The sequence below is a fragment of the Aotus nancymaae genome, unplaced genomic scaffold, assembly GCF_030222135.1.
Source record: "Aotus nancymaae isolate 86718 unplaced genomic scaffold, 86718_ANA_hifiasm-v0.15.2.pri h1tg000036l, whole genome shotgun sequence".
In the NCBI taxonomy this organism is placed as follows: Eukaryota; Metazoa; Chordata; class Mammalia; order Primates; family Aotidae; genus Aotus; species Aotus nancymaae.
The window spans coordinates 81,371,367-81,387,983 of record NW_026988450.1 but is presented as its reverse complement, the minus strand read 5'-3'; the positions used below and the strand labels follow the sequence as shown (position 1 = coordinate 81,387,983).

At 50.9% G+C, this 16,617-nt stretch overlaps 1 protein-coding gene across 1 annotated transcript in view; it reads left to right on the top strand.

Annotated features, from left to right (window-relative positions):
• NDRG1 (N-myc downstream regulated 1) overlaps positions 1 to 16,121 on the top strand; it is a 59,754-nt gene extending 43,633 nt beyond the window's left edge. The window contains exons 10-16 of the mRNA XM_012462007.2: positions 2,486 to 2,589; positions 4,240 to 4,296; positions 5,078 to 5,129; positions 6,335 to 6,382; positions 8,664 to 8,699; positions 10,970 to 11,021; positions 14,213 to 16,121. Coding sequence (XP_012317430.2) covers positions 2,486 to 2,589; positions 4,240 to 4,296; positions 5,078 to 5,129; positions 6,335 to 6,382; positions 8,664 to 8,699; positions 10,970 to 11,021; positions 14,213 to 14,454 — 591 coding nt within the window. The 3' untranslated portion in view covers positions 14,455 to 16,121. The remainder of the gene's footprint in view (positions 1 to 2,485; positions 2,590 to 4,239; positions 4,297 to 5,077; positions 5,130 to 6,334; positions 6,383 to 8,663; positions 8,700 to 10,969; positions 11,022 to 14,212) is intronic.
• The last annotated feature ends 496 nt before the right edge of the window (positions 16,122 to 16,617 follow it).

Below are 16,617 nucleotides of genomic sequence, written 5' to 3'. Positions count from 1 at the left end.
ACTGAGGGTGAGCGAGCCAAGCCTCTCAGCATGCTAGAGTGAGTGGTCATCTTCTTATCAGCTCAGCCTGCCTGGCCCCAGACTCTGGTTTGGTGTCTTCAGCTGGGGCCAGCTGCCCTCGGGAAGGACATGCCATGGGCTTGGCTGCAAGCCGAGGGTCTGGAAAACCCCTTGGTTGCCTGAAATTGCAGTGACCTGCTTTGCCTACTGTGAATGGTCCACATACCACTGTCTCCTTGTAGCTAACATGTGTGACCATCTGACACCCCCGTGAGTCCTGGGGAAACACAGAGGAGGGATCGTTGGGAGCCAGGCATATCCTGAGTGTAGACTGGGGAGCTCAGTGTGTTTTTAGAAGAGGTGAATGGAAGGCCCTCTTTGCTGAGGACTCGGTGAATGTTTGGAGCAGGGTTAGCTAGCAGTAGCCAGGTCTTTATTCAGTGCTCCTTTGCTGTGCATCGACCTCTGAAATTAAGGAATTGGGTCTAGTCCCAACTCCACTCTGGAGTTGCCAAGGGCACCAGGGAAAGAGTCTCCACTCTGGAGTTGGCGAGTGCAGCTGCTGGGTTTGCCTGTTGTATTGGTTTCCTGTGGCTTCTGTAACAAATTGCCACAAGCAGGATGGCTTAGAACAACGCAGGTGGGCCAGGGCACAGTGGCTCATGCCTGTAATCCCAGCACTTTGGGAGGCCAAGACAGATGGAGGTCAGGAGTTTGAGATGAGCCTGGCCAACATGGTGAAACCCCATCGCTACTAAACATAAAAAATCAACTGGGTGTGGTGGCACATGCCTGTAATCTCAGCTACTCAGGAGACTGAGACAGGAGAATTGCTTGAACCTGGGAGATGGAGGCTGCACTGAGCCAAGATCACACCATTGCACTCCAGCCTGGGTGAGACAGAGGGAGACTCCGTCTTAAAACAACAACAACAGCAACAAGAAAAGAACAACAGAAGTGTATTCTCCCACAGCTCTGAGTCTAGAACTCTGACGTCAGGTGCTGGCAGGGCCGCCCCTCCTTCACAGGCTCTAGGGGAAAATTGTCCTGGCTTCTTACTGCTCTAGGTCGCTGTCGGCATCCCTTGTCCAGTGGCTGCTCACGCTGCTCTCTGCCTCTGTCTTCATGTGGTCTTCTCTGTGTCTGTTTCAGTTCTCCCTCGCCTTGCTCTTTTGAGGACACTTCCCATTGGATTTTGTCCCCACTCATGTCATCCAGGATGATCCCACATCAAGATCCTTAATTAATCACATCTGCGAAAACCCTTTTCCCCAGCAAGTTTGCATTCCCAAGTTGAGGAGATTTGACATGGACACATCTTCTGAGGGCCACGGTTTAGCCCACGATAGCCCTCTTTCCTCTTTATGATTCGTTCTTCAGTGTGTGATACGTTTTCCCTGTCCTGAGTGCGGAATCTGAAACTCATGGGAATTGGGAAGCACTTAGAGCCACTGTCTCTGTTTCCCTGGACGAGGGGCCCCAGGCATAGTGTTGAGCATCTGACCTGACCGTACCCCACGTTATTTGGAGACTGATGGTCAGGCCGTGGTGTCTGAGGGTGCTCCGAGATCACTGCAGTTGGTTTTGACCTGACATCCCAGCGTGATTCCTTTTTTTTCCAGAGTTTATCTCTTAGCAGCCAGTTGGGCTCCTTGCTGCCTGAATGATCCTGGACTGTTTGGTGCAGCTCAAGCTTGACGTCAGCTTTCTTTGACCTCCACCTCCAACCCCTCGTCTGGTTCCACTGCTCACATCAGACCCTTGTGTGAAACCTACAGTGCCTGCCCTTGTACAGATGAGAAACAGAGCAGACAAATTGTTTGTTTGTCACAAATGACATTCAAAAAGCATCCCAAGACGGGGAGGCCGAGGCTGACGTCCCCAAGGCTCGGGCTGACCACTGTGGGAGTCGCAGTTGCCCTTCTTTCCAGCAACTTCCTGTTGTGTGAGATGGTTTTGGTTTTCAAGCAGGAAAACCTTCTTTTCAGCTCTTTCCATTGAAAAATAATTACTAGCATTTGCATCCAATTTTTATTGTTTCAGAGGTGAGAACACAACCTTCATTAAGTCCTATAACCTAGTGAAGTAGACAACATTATCCTCCCCCACTGACTTTTTTTTTTTTTTAAGAGATCTGAGGCTCAGAGAGGTTAAAAGATTTGTCCAAGAAAGGGGCAGTGATGAAGCGAATTTCTAGAGCCAGGAGGTCTGACTCCACATTGAAACTCCCTAAGTAATGTGTTCAGAAGGGCGGGCTGCGGCCTTCCAGGACTGGGTCTTTTCTGCTCCTGGTGGATGGTGAAACCCCCGTCTGCACCTGGCTAGGCATGCTGCTTTCCCGAAGGCTTTTTAGGTCCATCACTGTCTTGTGGATTAGGCATTATTATCTTTACTTTGTACCCAAATAACCTGGAGAATGGAGAGAGTAGTGACCAGCCAGCGGCACAGGATGATAATGACCATCTTCTCCCCTCTCCAAATGCAGGAAGAAATGCATAATAACGTGGAGGTGGTCCACACCTACCGCCAGCACATCGTGAATGACATGAACCCCGGCAACCTGCACCTGTTCATCAACGCCTACAACAGGTAGTGGGATGTCGTGCAGTCACATCATTGCTATTTATTAGGTGTTTTCTGTCGATGTGAAATAGGGACAAGTGAGAGGGAGGGTGTAAAATGAATGGAAGATGCAGGCCCTGAATCTGAGCAAATAGATTCATAGGACGGGTGCCCAGGAAGGACACCTGGCCTGTGAGCTGCTTCCTGGCATTCAGCTCATCTTGCAGGGATCTGAACAAACACTCCAGACCCCTGGGGGTGCAGAAGTGAGAGGGACACGGTTGCACAGTCAGAGGGTTGAGAGTGAATGTGTGTGCCCACTGCTGACCTTCACGAAGAGCCAAATGTGGGAAGAGCCAAGTGAGAGAGCAGCAAAGCGCTCCCAGAGGGCAGGATAATCCAGGCAGGCTTCTGGGAGTTCTTCATCCCAAGGATAAGGAGGACCTGAACATAGCCTTTGGCTAAGGCGTGGCCCTCTTAGGGCCAGCACTAGGGGCTTATCTGGAGCTCAGTTAGGGGAGGAGACAGCTCAGGGCCATTGGTGTCAGCCAGAGAGTCTGGAGTCTACCAGGGAGCTCACTCAGCCTGCCGAGCTAGCTCTGCCACGCTTCCAAAACAGGAGATAGAAATGAGCCCCATCGTGTTCATCTCTGCTCAAATGTTAATAATGTGACTTCCTGAAATTAACATTTGGAACAGAGCTTAGTAGCTGCCTCCTCCTTCACTCCTGCCCTCATCTCAGTGGTCACATCCTCACTATGTGACTGAAGAAACAGAAGCCCAGCAGTGCATTCACATAGCAAACACTTCCTGAGAACTGGAGTGAGTCAGGCATTTGGCTGGGCGTTGGAGACACAGAGGAGACCAGCACAGCCCGCAGACTCCACACGCTAACTTCTCTGCACACATAGCACAGTAATTAACGGGCCCCACTCAGAATCCCACTAGGAGGGTCCTGGTATTGTCATTTCCTGTTGAGGAAGCAAAGGCGCAGAGAGGCCCAGTGCTCTCCCCAAGGCCATGCAGCTAGAAAGTGGCGGAGCGTGATTTGGATCCTGCGTGTCTAACTCCAGGCCGTGAGCTGGGAAAGAGCGTCTCGTGTTGGGAGCTGTAAGACAGCAGAGAGGGTGGGCGGCCACGTGCAGGGTGGGAGGTCGAGCTGGACGGGGCCCGCGCTGGGCCTCACACTAGTTCAGTGGGATACCACCGCAAGATGAGAGAATGCAAAGATGAGCCTGAGTCTCAAGATCATTTAACTCAGAGCTGGTGAGGCTGGGACTTAAACTAAGAGGCTGCAAGAGCGTTTGGGGATCTCTTCTTACGTTTGGCCCTCTGTCAGGTGGGAGCTCTGACTAGGGGGACAGGGAAGGCAGGGACCCTCTATAGTGGAGGACTTGACTTCTAGTCCCGTTAAAAAAAAAGCCACACAAATATTTGTGACAAAATGAGGGGAGCTCCGCTTGAAATGTGTGGGACCTGCTGTCCCTCTAACCAGGTCTGTGGACACCAAAAGGGTGTGCCTTCCTGAAAGCCACAGGGCCCCTCGCAGGGGAGGGATGTGGGTGGTTTGCCAGAATGGCCACTTTCGGGACCTCCCGGGCTTGGCTGGGTGGGAGTGGGAGCTTTCTCCAGAGGAAGGTGCTCCTGCTCATGCTAATAATGTGTTCTTTCCTGCAGCCGGCGTGACCTGGAGATTGAGCGACCAATGCCAGGGACCCACACAGTCACCCTGCAGTGAGTGGCCTTTCTCTCCCTCAGCATTGCAGGCAGGGCTCCCCTGTACATGCGGCCTTGCTGGCAGGGCCTTCTTTCTGAGTGTGGCATGACGTTGCGCCAGTGAGACCTGGATGTATTCTACCCAGAGACTGAGCGTTACCCAGCCTGACTGGACTTATCCCCGTGCCAGTGGCGTCTGTTTCTAGGGTATCCCCATGACCTAGGCCTCTGATCTTGGAGAAGCATTGTTGATTGTACTTGGGTCAGCTTTTATTAAGCACCTACTACATCAGTAACTGTGTGAGGCTTTGCTTCATGAAACCTAGAGATGGATGGCACAGGACCCAGCCTTAAAGCGCTCTTTAAGTCTAGGAGGAAAAGACAGTCACAGTCGGAACTAACTGGGATTCCACCGGTAATGACAGTGTCCTTTTGTGGCTGAGTAAACCGCACTGTATGACACTTGGGAACCTGGCACGTCGTTGCCTTTGTCCTTCATGCTGTTCTTGTTTATGTCGTGATTACCAGCGGAGTTCTGCTGATCCCTCCTTGGGAAGATGCTTTAAGAGAAAAGCATTGGGGCCCAGAAATTCCCTGGCTGAAATTCATACTAAGTTGTAAATGACTAATAACCAATTTTATCCCAAGATCAAAGGAGAATGAAGTAAAAGCTCAAAGGGTATTAGGGAAACCAAAATGACATTGTTTTTAGAATGCAGGCCCCGGCCTGGCAGACCTGGGAGCAGGACAGTATTTAAAGGAAACTTGCGCTAATTCTCTGCTTTGTCCCTCACCCCAGGTGCCCTGCTCTGTTGGTGGTTGGGGACAGCTCGCCTGCAGTCGATGCTGTGGTATGTCGAAATCACAGCTGGTTTCTGTGTTTAACTCAACAGGCTAAGTCTGGTTGACTTTGGTGAAGTGGTCCTGCCCTCCCCTCCTCTCTTCTGCCCCGTCAGGGCAAGTGATTTTTGAAATGCCATGTTGGCCTTTGGGCAGAGGGCCCAGCCGAGTCTTTCCCTGGTGGCTGCCAGCCCTGGCTGCTTGCCAGTGTCTCCTCTCCCAGACCCCGTCACCCGCCAATCTGTGTCCCGTTGGACTGTTTATGTGGACGTGTTTGCCACCTGGCTTCCTGGCCAAGAGACTCGCCTCTTACTTGGGAAGCAGACGGATCTTTCCAAACTGAGTGGTGGCTGATGAGCTGGCAGGGGACAGAGGTACTGGGAAGCAGACTCAGCAAAGCTTTCTGAGTCCTCTCACCCCTTAACTCCCACCTGCAACTTTGTGGCAGCAAAGAGAGGACTCTGCCTTTCAGACAACCCCACAGCTGGGGAGACGGAAGACTTAGGGGCCGTGAGTCAGAGTCCTAGAGTACTGGCATGCCTTGTGCAGTGATCTGCAGAGTGACATTTGCAAATGTTTGTGTAGTAAAGACCTGGCGTGCCTTAATGAACCATGCATTTCTTTTGGGCTGACTGACTGGAGATAATCATGGGATACATCAATAGAGATACACTGTTCAAATCAAGGGAGGTGATAGTTTTACTTGAGACATTGTGAACATCATGGGTTATATGTGGGTATTCTGCCCAATTCTGGATGCCCCTTTCAAGGGGGTCACTGACAAAAGGAAGAGGGAAACCAGCTTAGTCAATGTGGTTTTACATGAAGAATAGTTGTTAGATCTGGGAATGTTAAACGTGTAGAATCTCTGGCAGCTGCTGGTTAAACAAGGATATTCATTTAGCAGGTATTTCTGCAGTATCACTTACATTTCAGCTAATCTTTGTAACAACCCTTTGAAAAAGGTATCATCCCATTTTATTGATGAGGAAACTGAGGCCCAAAGAAGTTAAGTAACTTACCTAAGGTCACACAGTGTAATGGCAAGGCTGGGATTTAAAGCCACATCTGCTGAATCTCAAACACCACATACTTTTGTCTTTGCCAGCCGAAACACCGGAGTTTCTGGTGACAGCGGCAGAGTGGCGGGAAAGGGGAAGACGTTTTGACTTTGGCTTCACGTAGAAGATTAACAGATTTCCTCCCTCTTGTGCAGGTGGAGTGCAACTCGAAACTGGACCCAACAAAGACCACTCTCCTCAAGGTACAGGGAAAACAGTGGGGGGTTGCGTCTGTGGTCTCATAGAAACTCTCATGTTTTCTGCAACATTGAGTTGGGCTTGAAAAGGCTCATGATCAGAAACCATAGAATTGATGATTTACGATCTGTTGGGAGCCGAGTGGTGATCTGAGGCTGCGAAGTGAGGCATCCCTCTCTGGGACTGCAGGATCCCTCAATGGGCTGCTGGTCTGAGGGCTTTGGGGATAGAGAGGCCAGGGATGGCTTGGCAGGGGCTCTCCATAGGTTGGGGCCATCATAAGAGGAGATGTCTCCCAAGGCTGGGGAAGGACCGGACTTTCTCCAGCAGGTTCGTCTGAGCACATGGTATGCTAGCTCACTCGCGGCTGGAGTTGAGGGTCTGTAGCGACCTCCACCGGTCCCTTGCCGGTTAGGACTGATTGCACAATGCAAGCCACCGGCTGTTTGTGGCAGCCTTGTCTGGAGATGCCGCACAGGAGTGGGAACCTTTCAGAGGGGCCTCCCGGCCTGCGTGCAGCCCTGCAGGGACAGGTGGCCAGGAGGGACCTGGGTAGAGATGAGGTGGCTCCCTTGCACTGGGGGAAGGACAGGGAGGTGGCATCTGAAGGTCACTGTGCCCTCAACTTCCCCCATAGAAGTAGAATGCCTTCGAAAGGCATGTGTCGGGTGTCTGATACTTACTGGGTGGGAGGCTGTTTTCCTATATTGGGCTCTTTACACAGATTTTCTTTCAAGATTCCCTCAAAAGGAAATGGCAAGATTAGAAGCTGCTGGGCGTCAAGCTTGCATAATGCCACACTTTGAGGACTGTTTTCATAAATATCACAAAGCGGGTGGCTTCAAGCAACAGATATTTATTCTCTTTTAGTTCTGAAAGCCGGAAGTCCGAAATCAAGGTGTGGGCAGGGCTGTGCTGGCTCTGAAGGCGCTAGGGGAGAGTCCTGCCTGCCTCCTCCAGCTTCTGGTGGCTGCTGGCCACACTTGGTGCACCTCAGCTGGGAGGTGCATCGCTCTAGTCTCTGCCTCCGTCCTCATTCAGCACTCTCCCTGTGTATCCCTGCGTCTGTGTCCAGACTTCCTGCTTTTAATAACGTCAGCCATTGTATTTAGAGTCCACTGTAATCCAGTCTGACCTCATCTTAACTTGATTGTACCTGCAAATACCCTATTTCCAAGTACGGTCACATTGATAGGTACTGGGATTAGGACTCCAGTATGTCTATTTGGGGGACATAATTCAACCACAGCCCACAGCAAAGGGCAGGTGGCCTGACTGAGGTCAGGTGGCCGATTTGATGGTAGATCCGGGAACAGAACTCACTTCGGCCTGATTCTAGAGACTCTTCCACAGCGCCAGCCCAGTAGGTGATACTGCGGTACACAGAGGTTGGGGGATTCGCCAAGTAGACATACCTGCCGCAAAGCCCACAAGCTACAAGCTCAATGTGCTGAGTGCTGCGCCTGGAGGGAAGCTCGGGGGTCCTGCTCCCTGCATGCTGGTTGAGCTGAGGGCTGCCCCAGGTCAGCGTCGTCTTGTGGCTAGTGTTGAAGGGTCCAGGCTTGAGGCACCCTGGGCTGTAGGGTGGCCACAGCCTCACCACTCCCACGAACTCCTCCAGCCCCGTTTCGCCCCAGGCCACCCTCCCCGCAGCCTCAGCCTGCTCCCTCGCCCGCAGCCCTGCTCATTTGCAGCCTGGATGCACATTCTCACATTCTCACATTCTCACATTCTCACATTCCCACATGCTACAATGGCCTCTTGAGGTTTGGTGATTTCACAGGAACTCTGAAAGTCCACCGCTTAGGAAGCGTACCGGTCAGGAGCTGAATCAGGCGCGAAGCCTCAAATCCAGCTGCTTCCTTTTGAGGGAAACTTTCAAAGGAATGCACTAGAAGGGGCTTGTCTCTCAAACCCCTTCGGGTCAGACAGACCCTGGCCGGAGTCTTACAAGTTCTCAAGCTCTTTCTGGCCCAGTTTCTGCCTGTGAAATGGGACAGCTGTACCTCCCATGGTTCTTAGGAAATTGAGTGAAATAATTTATAGGGCTTAGCGTAGTGCCTGGCACGGAGTAAGCTACAAGTGATGGTTGCCAGCGAGACACCAGCAGCCTTGCTTGGTGGGACTGAGGTGCTTCCCACCTCTGGTCCACCCAGTGCCTCCTTTGTAAGGCAGGACAGGGCAGGGCAGGGCAGCGGGCCGATGCGCATTTTTTTCGGAACAAACTCAGTGTGCAGATGGCCCTGGCTGTGGTGATGGCCACTAACCAGCTTCCCTCTCTCCTAGATGGCGGACTGTGGCGGCCTCCCGCAGATCTCCCAGGTGAGTGCCGCCTTGGCTTTTGCATTCCACACCTGTTGCCTCTCCCTGGGTGGAGTGCATATGCCTCTGTGACACCTGTTCCCTCACTGCCTTGTTAGGACACCGGATGACAGTTTGTGGAGTGTTGAGAAAAGGTGCTGTAGAGGAGGACTCTGATCCCCAAGGAGCCAGCCCCTGTGGAGTCAGTGATACTGCGGTTAGGGTATTAGCCAAGAGGTTAGGGGATTAGCCAAGTAGACATACCTTGGTCCTCATGGGTCAGAGTCTAGGTGTGACTGCCCCAAAGACGACAAGCTTCTGCTGGAGCAAAGGGCTCCAAGGAGCTCCAGCCCAGAGCAGAGAGACATGGAGGAGATTAAACCAATTGTGTGTGTATGTGTGCATGCATGGATATGTGTGCACATGTGTGTTTGTATGCATGTGTATACGTCTCTGTGCACATGTAAATGTGTGTGTACATGTACAGATAAACACATTGATCAACGTAATGTGTTTGCTGCATAACCGACTCCTTCAGTTTCCCCTCCTATAAATAATCTCACCAACCTAATAAGTAAACTTTTAATCTGTTGTCTTATAACTTTATATCCTGATAGTTTTGTCCTATCTTAAAATAGAATGAGTTTTTGTCATCCTTTTTCTCCAAAACCTGCCCTGCCTCCTTTCTTCCTCCTCTTTTCCTTTCTCTGCTTAAAATGAGAGCAGATGTAACCCTGGCCATAATTAAAAGAATTTTCAGAGCTTCAGAGGAGCTCAACTAGTGCAGGCTTGCGGGACACCAGCCCAGGGAGGAGCAGTTCCTGTGTAACGCTGTCATCGCGTGCCCTTGCAAGTTGGGTGTGTGTTTACAAAGGGTTTTCCCATCCTTGATTAAATTAAGTCCTTGCAATAGTCCTCAGAGGTAGGAAGAGCAAGCATTTTACTCCAGTGTCACGGAAGAGGAGACTGAAGCTGAAGGCTGAGAGAGATGGCCCGTCGTTCCTGCAGCTGAAATTGGGCCCAGATATTCTCACTCTCAAGCCTATATTCTTGGTTGTCTCCACCGTCTTGAACACAGGCGTCCCTGTTCTCTGCAGCCCTGACCTGCTTCTCTTATCTCTTTCTTCCACCGTTACACAAATTCCAGAGCGCAATTTGAGCATAGCCTTTCTTTTAAGCGTCATGTGGCTCTTTGCAGAGTCCTGGCAGGAGTTAGTGGAGAGCAGGGAGGGAGTCAGCCCAGCCTCTGCCAGTGCGCTCTCGCTGTCTCAGAAGAATGAGACCCAGGGCACTGGATACAATAGTTGGAAGTAACTGAAGAACAGATATGCTTTGCATGTATGGCCTCGATACTTGAGCATTCACCTCCTAGTTTAGATTAAATTAACTGAGAGACCTGGTAAAACTGGATGTGGTCTCAGCATTCCCTATGCATTTCACTTAAAGTAGCCTGGTTAGTTGTTAATAACTTGGTTTGTCTATCCCTCCAACGAACCATCCAACCATCATTCATCCATTCATTCTTCTTCATGTCATTTCTTTCTTTTGTCCTTCTTAACATTCATTTCTCTTCTTTTTCCTTCCTTCTGCCTATCAATTCTTTTTTAATACATCTATCCTTTCTTCCTTCCTTCTTTCCTTCCTTCCTTCCATCCATCCATCTTTTTCTTTCTACCCATCCATCTATCTGTCATCCCTTCTTCCTTCCAGGCAACCTGCTATTGAGGCTGATAGTGACTTGCCTCAAGAAACAAGTGTTTTGGGTTTAGAGAGCCCTGGGTTAACCCACAGGACCCAGCACTCACTTGTTGTGGGACCTCAAGTGAATTTACCTCTCCAAATCTCTTCCAATATGAAATGTATCTAAGGTAGCACTGACCTCAAAAGGGGTTGTCAGGAGTAAGTGAACGCACATGGCAAAGCCCCTTGCACGGGGAGTGGCTCCTGATGCTGATGCAGTCATGTTCCAGATGCTAGGTTGGACACGTCCCTTTGTGGAATCTCCCCAGAGACACACAGAAACAGCTGTGGCACTGTGCCGTGTATTACAGGTGAGGAAACTGGCTCAGACAGGTCGTGTCACTTGTCCAAGTTCCACAGCTGTGGGGTGCATTTCCCATCATTATCCCATAGTCTTCCTTTGACTTTCGTGTTTTGTCCTGTCAACACGTGATGGCCTTTGTCTTGAGCCAAGCTCTCAAATGAAAGTGACCACAGGCACGGCTCCCCATGGCCTTGGGTGGTCTGGTCCCTCAGCGACTGACTGCATTTTCTCTCCCTGTCTCTCGCAGCCGGCCAAGCTCGCTGAGGCCTTCAAGTACTTCGTGCAGGGCATGGGATACAGTGAGTATGGCGTTCCCGGCGTGCAGTGGGCCAGGGCGGGTGTCGGAGTTGGAAGGGCTCTGTCCTGAGCCAGGCTTGGATGAGCAATTCTGTGTCTTCTTAGCCAGCTTCCACTTTCTGCAAATTGAGCAGGGCCGAGGAAGAAACGTTTAGGTGTGTGGAGGGTGCGTGTGGCAGCCTGGAGGGTCTAGCCTCTCGTTTATACCCGAGAGGCTCATTTTCCTTCTTTGTTGAACAGAAGTTGTTTCACACCAGGGATTTTGGGGGATTAGATGAGGACTGTCCCTTTAAACACCAAGACAATGACAAACAGTGAAACAATATTTTTTAAAATTTTGATTACAAGTTTTAAGAGACTATCAGCTGTAGTGATGATGAAGATGATGTCGATGATAATGAAAGATTACTAACACATTATTTTATCTCATCTAACCACACGGTAATCCTTTGACATATTCTTAGCCCCATCTCATCCATGATGAAGCTGAGGCTTTGGGGGTCTAAGCAGGAAGCAGAGGGCAGATCTGCAGAAGTTATTTGAAGACTGTGAAGCTCTGTGGAAGTGGGCTAATGCTAATGTTGCTTATATTCAAGGCGAAGCATGTCACAGTCAAGTCATGAGCTTTGGGAAGTGGAGGATACATTGGAAGCATAATTCAGGAACTCGCTAATTCTTACTTCATAGTTACCGTCTGTTAGACACATACAGCCTTTTTTCCAGAAGCGCCGTCCCAGGACTAGGACAGAGCCTGGCGAGTTGCAGCCGGGCTGAACAGCAGCCACGGTCACTGCTGTGGACTTGTCAGCCATGGTCCAACCCCGACGTGACTCTGCGCTCTTCTGACCCTACTGCTCAAAACTATAATTTGTGTGTCCTTCCTAACTAGGAAGGTATTGAACTTCTGATCCCTTTTATCTTTTCCTTAAACTGTAGCCCGTGTAAAATAGTAAGAGTATACTTGGCACACTGACTGCAGTTGTGGCCTCAGCCTCAGCCGTGATTGGCTATAGCAAGGTGGGGGACTGGCAGGTTTGATTGCTATGCCTCAGGCTTAGACAGGATCCACATCCCCAGCTGCCCTCTTCAACAGAAGATCTGCCTGTGGGGCCCCTGCCTTTCTAGCAGGGAGGGATGGAAGTTGCAGGCAAAGGCTGTCACTGGAGAGAGCCGTGGAGAGAGCCCGGGCAGCCCTGGTTTAACCCTGCAGGGTGTGAACTGTGGCTCCCATTTGTCTTGGCCCCGCCAGGGTTTGGATTTCTGCTTTAAGAGTGTGTTCTGGAGAGAATGGAAGTGAAAGCTGGACCTCCTCTTTCTCCCCAAATCGCTTCTATTTGCAGAAAGCTGTAACCTCCTGCAGGTCTTAGGGGGAAAATAACAGGAAGAGCTATGGTCTCAAAGGCATCAGCCAAAGAGAAGGAAAGGAACAGGTCGCTGGGCTCCTGCACGCCGCGGGGGGCTGGCCTGATGAATGCTTTGCACACCCGACATCAGTGCTCCCTCTCTCCTTCTCGTTGTGCTCGGTAGAAATCCCAGATGTGCGGATGAGAAGTAGGGGCTCCGAGAAATATGTGAGCTGCGGATGTGACATTGACCCCAGTTCTTGTTGAATTCAAAAGTAGCTCTTTAAGACAGTTCATCAAGGATGGATTCTGTTTGGGAGTGCTGGCCATCAAAAAGTCCCTCCCTGTGCCTATCAAGGAGATAACATGAGCCCTGCATATGCCTGTGTGTATCAGCTGCCCCATTTCTGATGTCTGTGACTCAGTGTGGCCTCCCGGCTGTGATGCTTCAGGGGCGGAGCACTAGTTGCCTTAAGCTGCACTAACAACTTTCCACAAACTAGGTGGCTGAAAACAATAGAAATTGGTTTTCTCAAAGTTCCAGAGGCTTAAAGTCCAAATTTAAGGTGTGGGCAGGGCCTTGCTCCCTCCGATGGCGCTAGGGAAGAACCTTCTATGTCTCTTCCTGACTTCTGGTGGCCCCAGCAATCCTTGACCTTCCGTGGCTGGTGGCTGCATCGCTCCAATCTCGGCCTCTATATTTGCATGGACTTCTCCCCTGTGTGTCCGTGTGTGCTGTTTCTATAAGGACATCACAGTCATTGGGTTTAGGGTTTCCTGTCAACCCAGGATAATTTCATCTCAAGATCCTTAACTAATTACGTATGCAAAGACTCTATTTCCAAATAAGGTTTCCTTTTGAGGTTTCAGGTGGGTGTGACTCTTGTAGGACACTGTCCCACCTGCTACAGGTGGGCAGAATTGTTCCTCCTCATTCTACCCCGTCAGCACGTGCCATGCGCAAGAACATTTGAGGCTTTAGAGACGATCCCAAAGAATGGACAGTGCCCTTTGTTAGCACGTGGGCTGACAGGCTTCTTTGGGAAAGAGAGGACAATGAACAGCCCTGCCAGCAACTTTCTGTGCAGCCCCTCTCCCTTTCCCCACCCGTGATGTGCAGGGCTGAGCCCGGCTGACCCCAGCTGTCCTCCCTGTTCCAGTGATCATGGACAGTATGGGGACATGAGCATACACACAGGTGCTGATACCGGGATCAGTATTCACATCCTCACTTTACAGATGGGAATGATGGGGCTTGAGGGATACTCTCAAAACCACACAGCTTCTAAGAGGTGGCAGAGGCCAGGCACAGTGGCTCATGCCTGTAATCCCAGCGCTTTAGGAGGCCGAGACGGGTGGATCACAAGGTGAGGAATTCAAGACCAGCCTGGCCAACATAGTGAAACCTCATCTCAACTAAAAATACAAAAAAATTATCCAGGTGTGTGGTGCCATATGCCTGTAATCCCAGCTACTTGGGATGCTGAGGCAGGAGAATCGCTTGAACCCGGGAGTCGGAGGTTGCAGTGAGCCAAGATTGCACCACTGCACTCCAGCTTGGGCAACAGAGTGACGCTTCGTCTCAAAAAAATGATGGCATAATTGGGGTTCAGACCCAGATCTTGGTTCAGATCACTCACTATGTGATTGTGGCAATTCCTTCCCACATCTGGGCCTCGCTGTCTCTCTCTGCGAGTGGACACGGAGAGGACAGGAGCCCAGCAGCTGGATGGCCGCAGGGATTAAGGCCTCTCTGCAGCTGGCACATAGGAGGGCATGTGGCTGGCCGGGCATGCCCGGCTCCTGACCTGGCATTCTCCCCTCTAACCGGCTGTCTGTTGTCCCCGCAGTGCCCTCAGCTAGCATGACCCGCCTGATGCGGTCCCGCACAGCCTCTGGCTCCAGTGTCACTTCTCTGGATGGCACCCGCAGCCGCTCCCACACCAGCGAGGGCACCCGAAGCCGCTCCCACACCAGTGAGGGCACCCGAAGCCGCTCCCACACCAGCGAGGGGGCCCACCTGGACATCACCCCCAACTCCGGTGCTGCCGGGAACAACACCGGACCCAAGTCCATGGCGGTCTCCTGCTAGACGGCCTGCCCAGCCGCCGCCCCGGACTCTGATCTCTGTAGCGGCCCCCTCCTCCCCAGCCCCTTCTCGCCCCCTACCTGCCACACTGCGCCTAACTTGGTATTAATCCAAAGCTTATTTTGTAAGAGTGAGCTCTGGTGGAGATAAATCGAGTCTATTACGTGGGTGCCCTCTCCAAAGGCGGGGTGTCGGTGGACCTAAGGAAGGAAGCAAGCGTCTCCGCATCGCTGCTTCTTCCATCAACTAGTGGCCGGTTGCCACTCTCCTTTCCTCCCTCAGAGACACCAAACTGCCAAAAACGAGACACGTAGCAGTGCACACTTCACAAAGCCAAGCCTGGGCTGCCTTCAGCATCCTGGTTCAAACGGGTGCCTGGTCAGAAGGCCAGCTGCCCATTTTGGTTTCCTCTCCAACTGAGCAGAAGCTGACCCAATTCCCGGAAACGAAATCCTTTCCCCATTTGTGTGGGCCGGGGGGTAATAGTGAAGTGCAGGCACCTCTTTTAAATAGGCAAAACAGGAAGGGGGAAAAGGTGGGATTTATGTTGAGGCTAGAGGCATTTGGCACAACGAATCACTGTAGTTAACTTGAAGAAACCGATTTTTTAAAGTTGGTGCATCTAGAAAGCTTTGAATGCAGAAGCACACAAGCTTGATTTTTCCAGCATGCTCTTACTGTGCAGCAGAAGCAGTCAGCAGAATCTCCTGGCTTTCAGACAAACATGCTTCAGCAAACGTTGCGCGTCATGGTTTTCGAAGGCTTTAGTTCTGCTTTCTGCCCCTCCTCCACAGCCGCAGCCTCCCACGCGTGCTACGTGAGCGAGTGCTGATTCCTGTTTAGGGAGGAGATCATTTAGATTTGTTTTGCATTCCTTGGAATGGAGGGAAACATTCCACCAGCCGCCCTGGCTGTGATGAGTATCCTTGCCGGGGCCGGGTAGGAGTGTTGGGTGGGGGTGGATTTGGGGTTACTCAGTGTAGGGGATTCCTTGTGGTTGTGATGGGATCCAGTGCAGTTGTGATCCCAGCCTGGGTCCAGGAATTTTGTGTTAAATCCAATTCTCAATCTTCGACAGCTGGGCTAGAACATGAACTCCATAGCTGAATCTTTCTGACCTGGTCACATTCCTGGATCCTCAGAACTCTTTGCTCTTGTGGGGGTTGGGGTGGGGGTGGGAACTCATGGGGAGCGGTGGCTGAGAAAATGTAAGGATTCTGGAATACGTATTCCATGGGACTTTCCTTCCCTCTCCTGCCTTCCTCTTTTCCTGCCCCCTAACCTTTCGCTGAATGGGCGGCACCACTGACGTTTCTGGGCGGCCAGCGTGGCTGCCAGGCTCCTGTACTACTGCCTTGGTTCACCGTGGATTTTCTCATAGGAAGTTTGGTCAGAGTGAATTGTAAGTCAGCCGCCGGGGCCTGAGGATTTCTGAGGCCCCGGAGTTGGGAGAAGGAAGTAATCCAGCCTTCCAGGTGGCCTGGGAGGCAATGCATCACTACTGCCGCCCGTCACCTTGGAGGCCTTTCCTGGCATTGTGCAGAAAGGTCGGGGATCGAGGAAGAGAGGCTGAGTATAGATGGGAAATTATTGTGCACAAGTCTTTCCAGAGGAGTTTCTTAATGAGATATTTGTATTTATTTCCAGACCAATAAATTTGTAACTTTGCAGCTGCTTGTGTCTTTTTTTCTCTCCCTGAGAGATTGTGTGTTCGACATTGCAGTGCAGGGATTGGTTTTTCACTGGGGATTGCCCGCCCTTGACACCTGGGGGCCCCAGCCCCTCACCTCTGGAATTCTTTGCTTCAGAGCAGCACATCCAGCAGAAATATGAAGTCAGCTCGTATGTTAATTCTAATTTCCTGGTGGCCACATTTTCAAAAGTGGAAAGAAACAGATGAAATTAATTTTAATAATGTATTTCATTTATCTCAAGATGTCTAAAATATTACCACTTCTGTAAAAACTACTGAGCAGGTATTTCGCCTTCTTTTTAGGAAATGTAGTATTTCATATAGCGCGTTCAGACCAGCTGCCGTTCAAGTGCCTGATAGCTTGGGCAACACCATGATAAGGGGATAAACTTTTCAACCTATAATTCAAGGAAAACAGCTTTTTGTTTTTTTAATATTTATTTTTATTTATTGAGCTGTAGTCTCACTTTGTC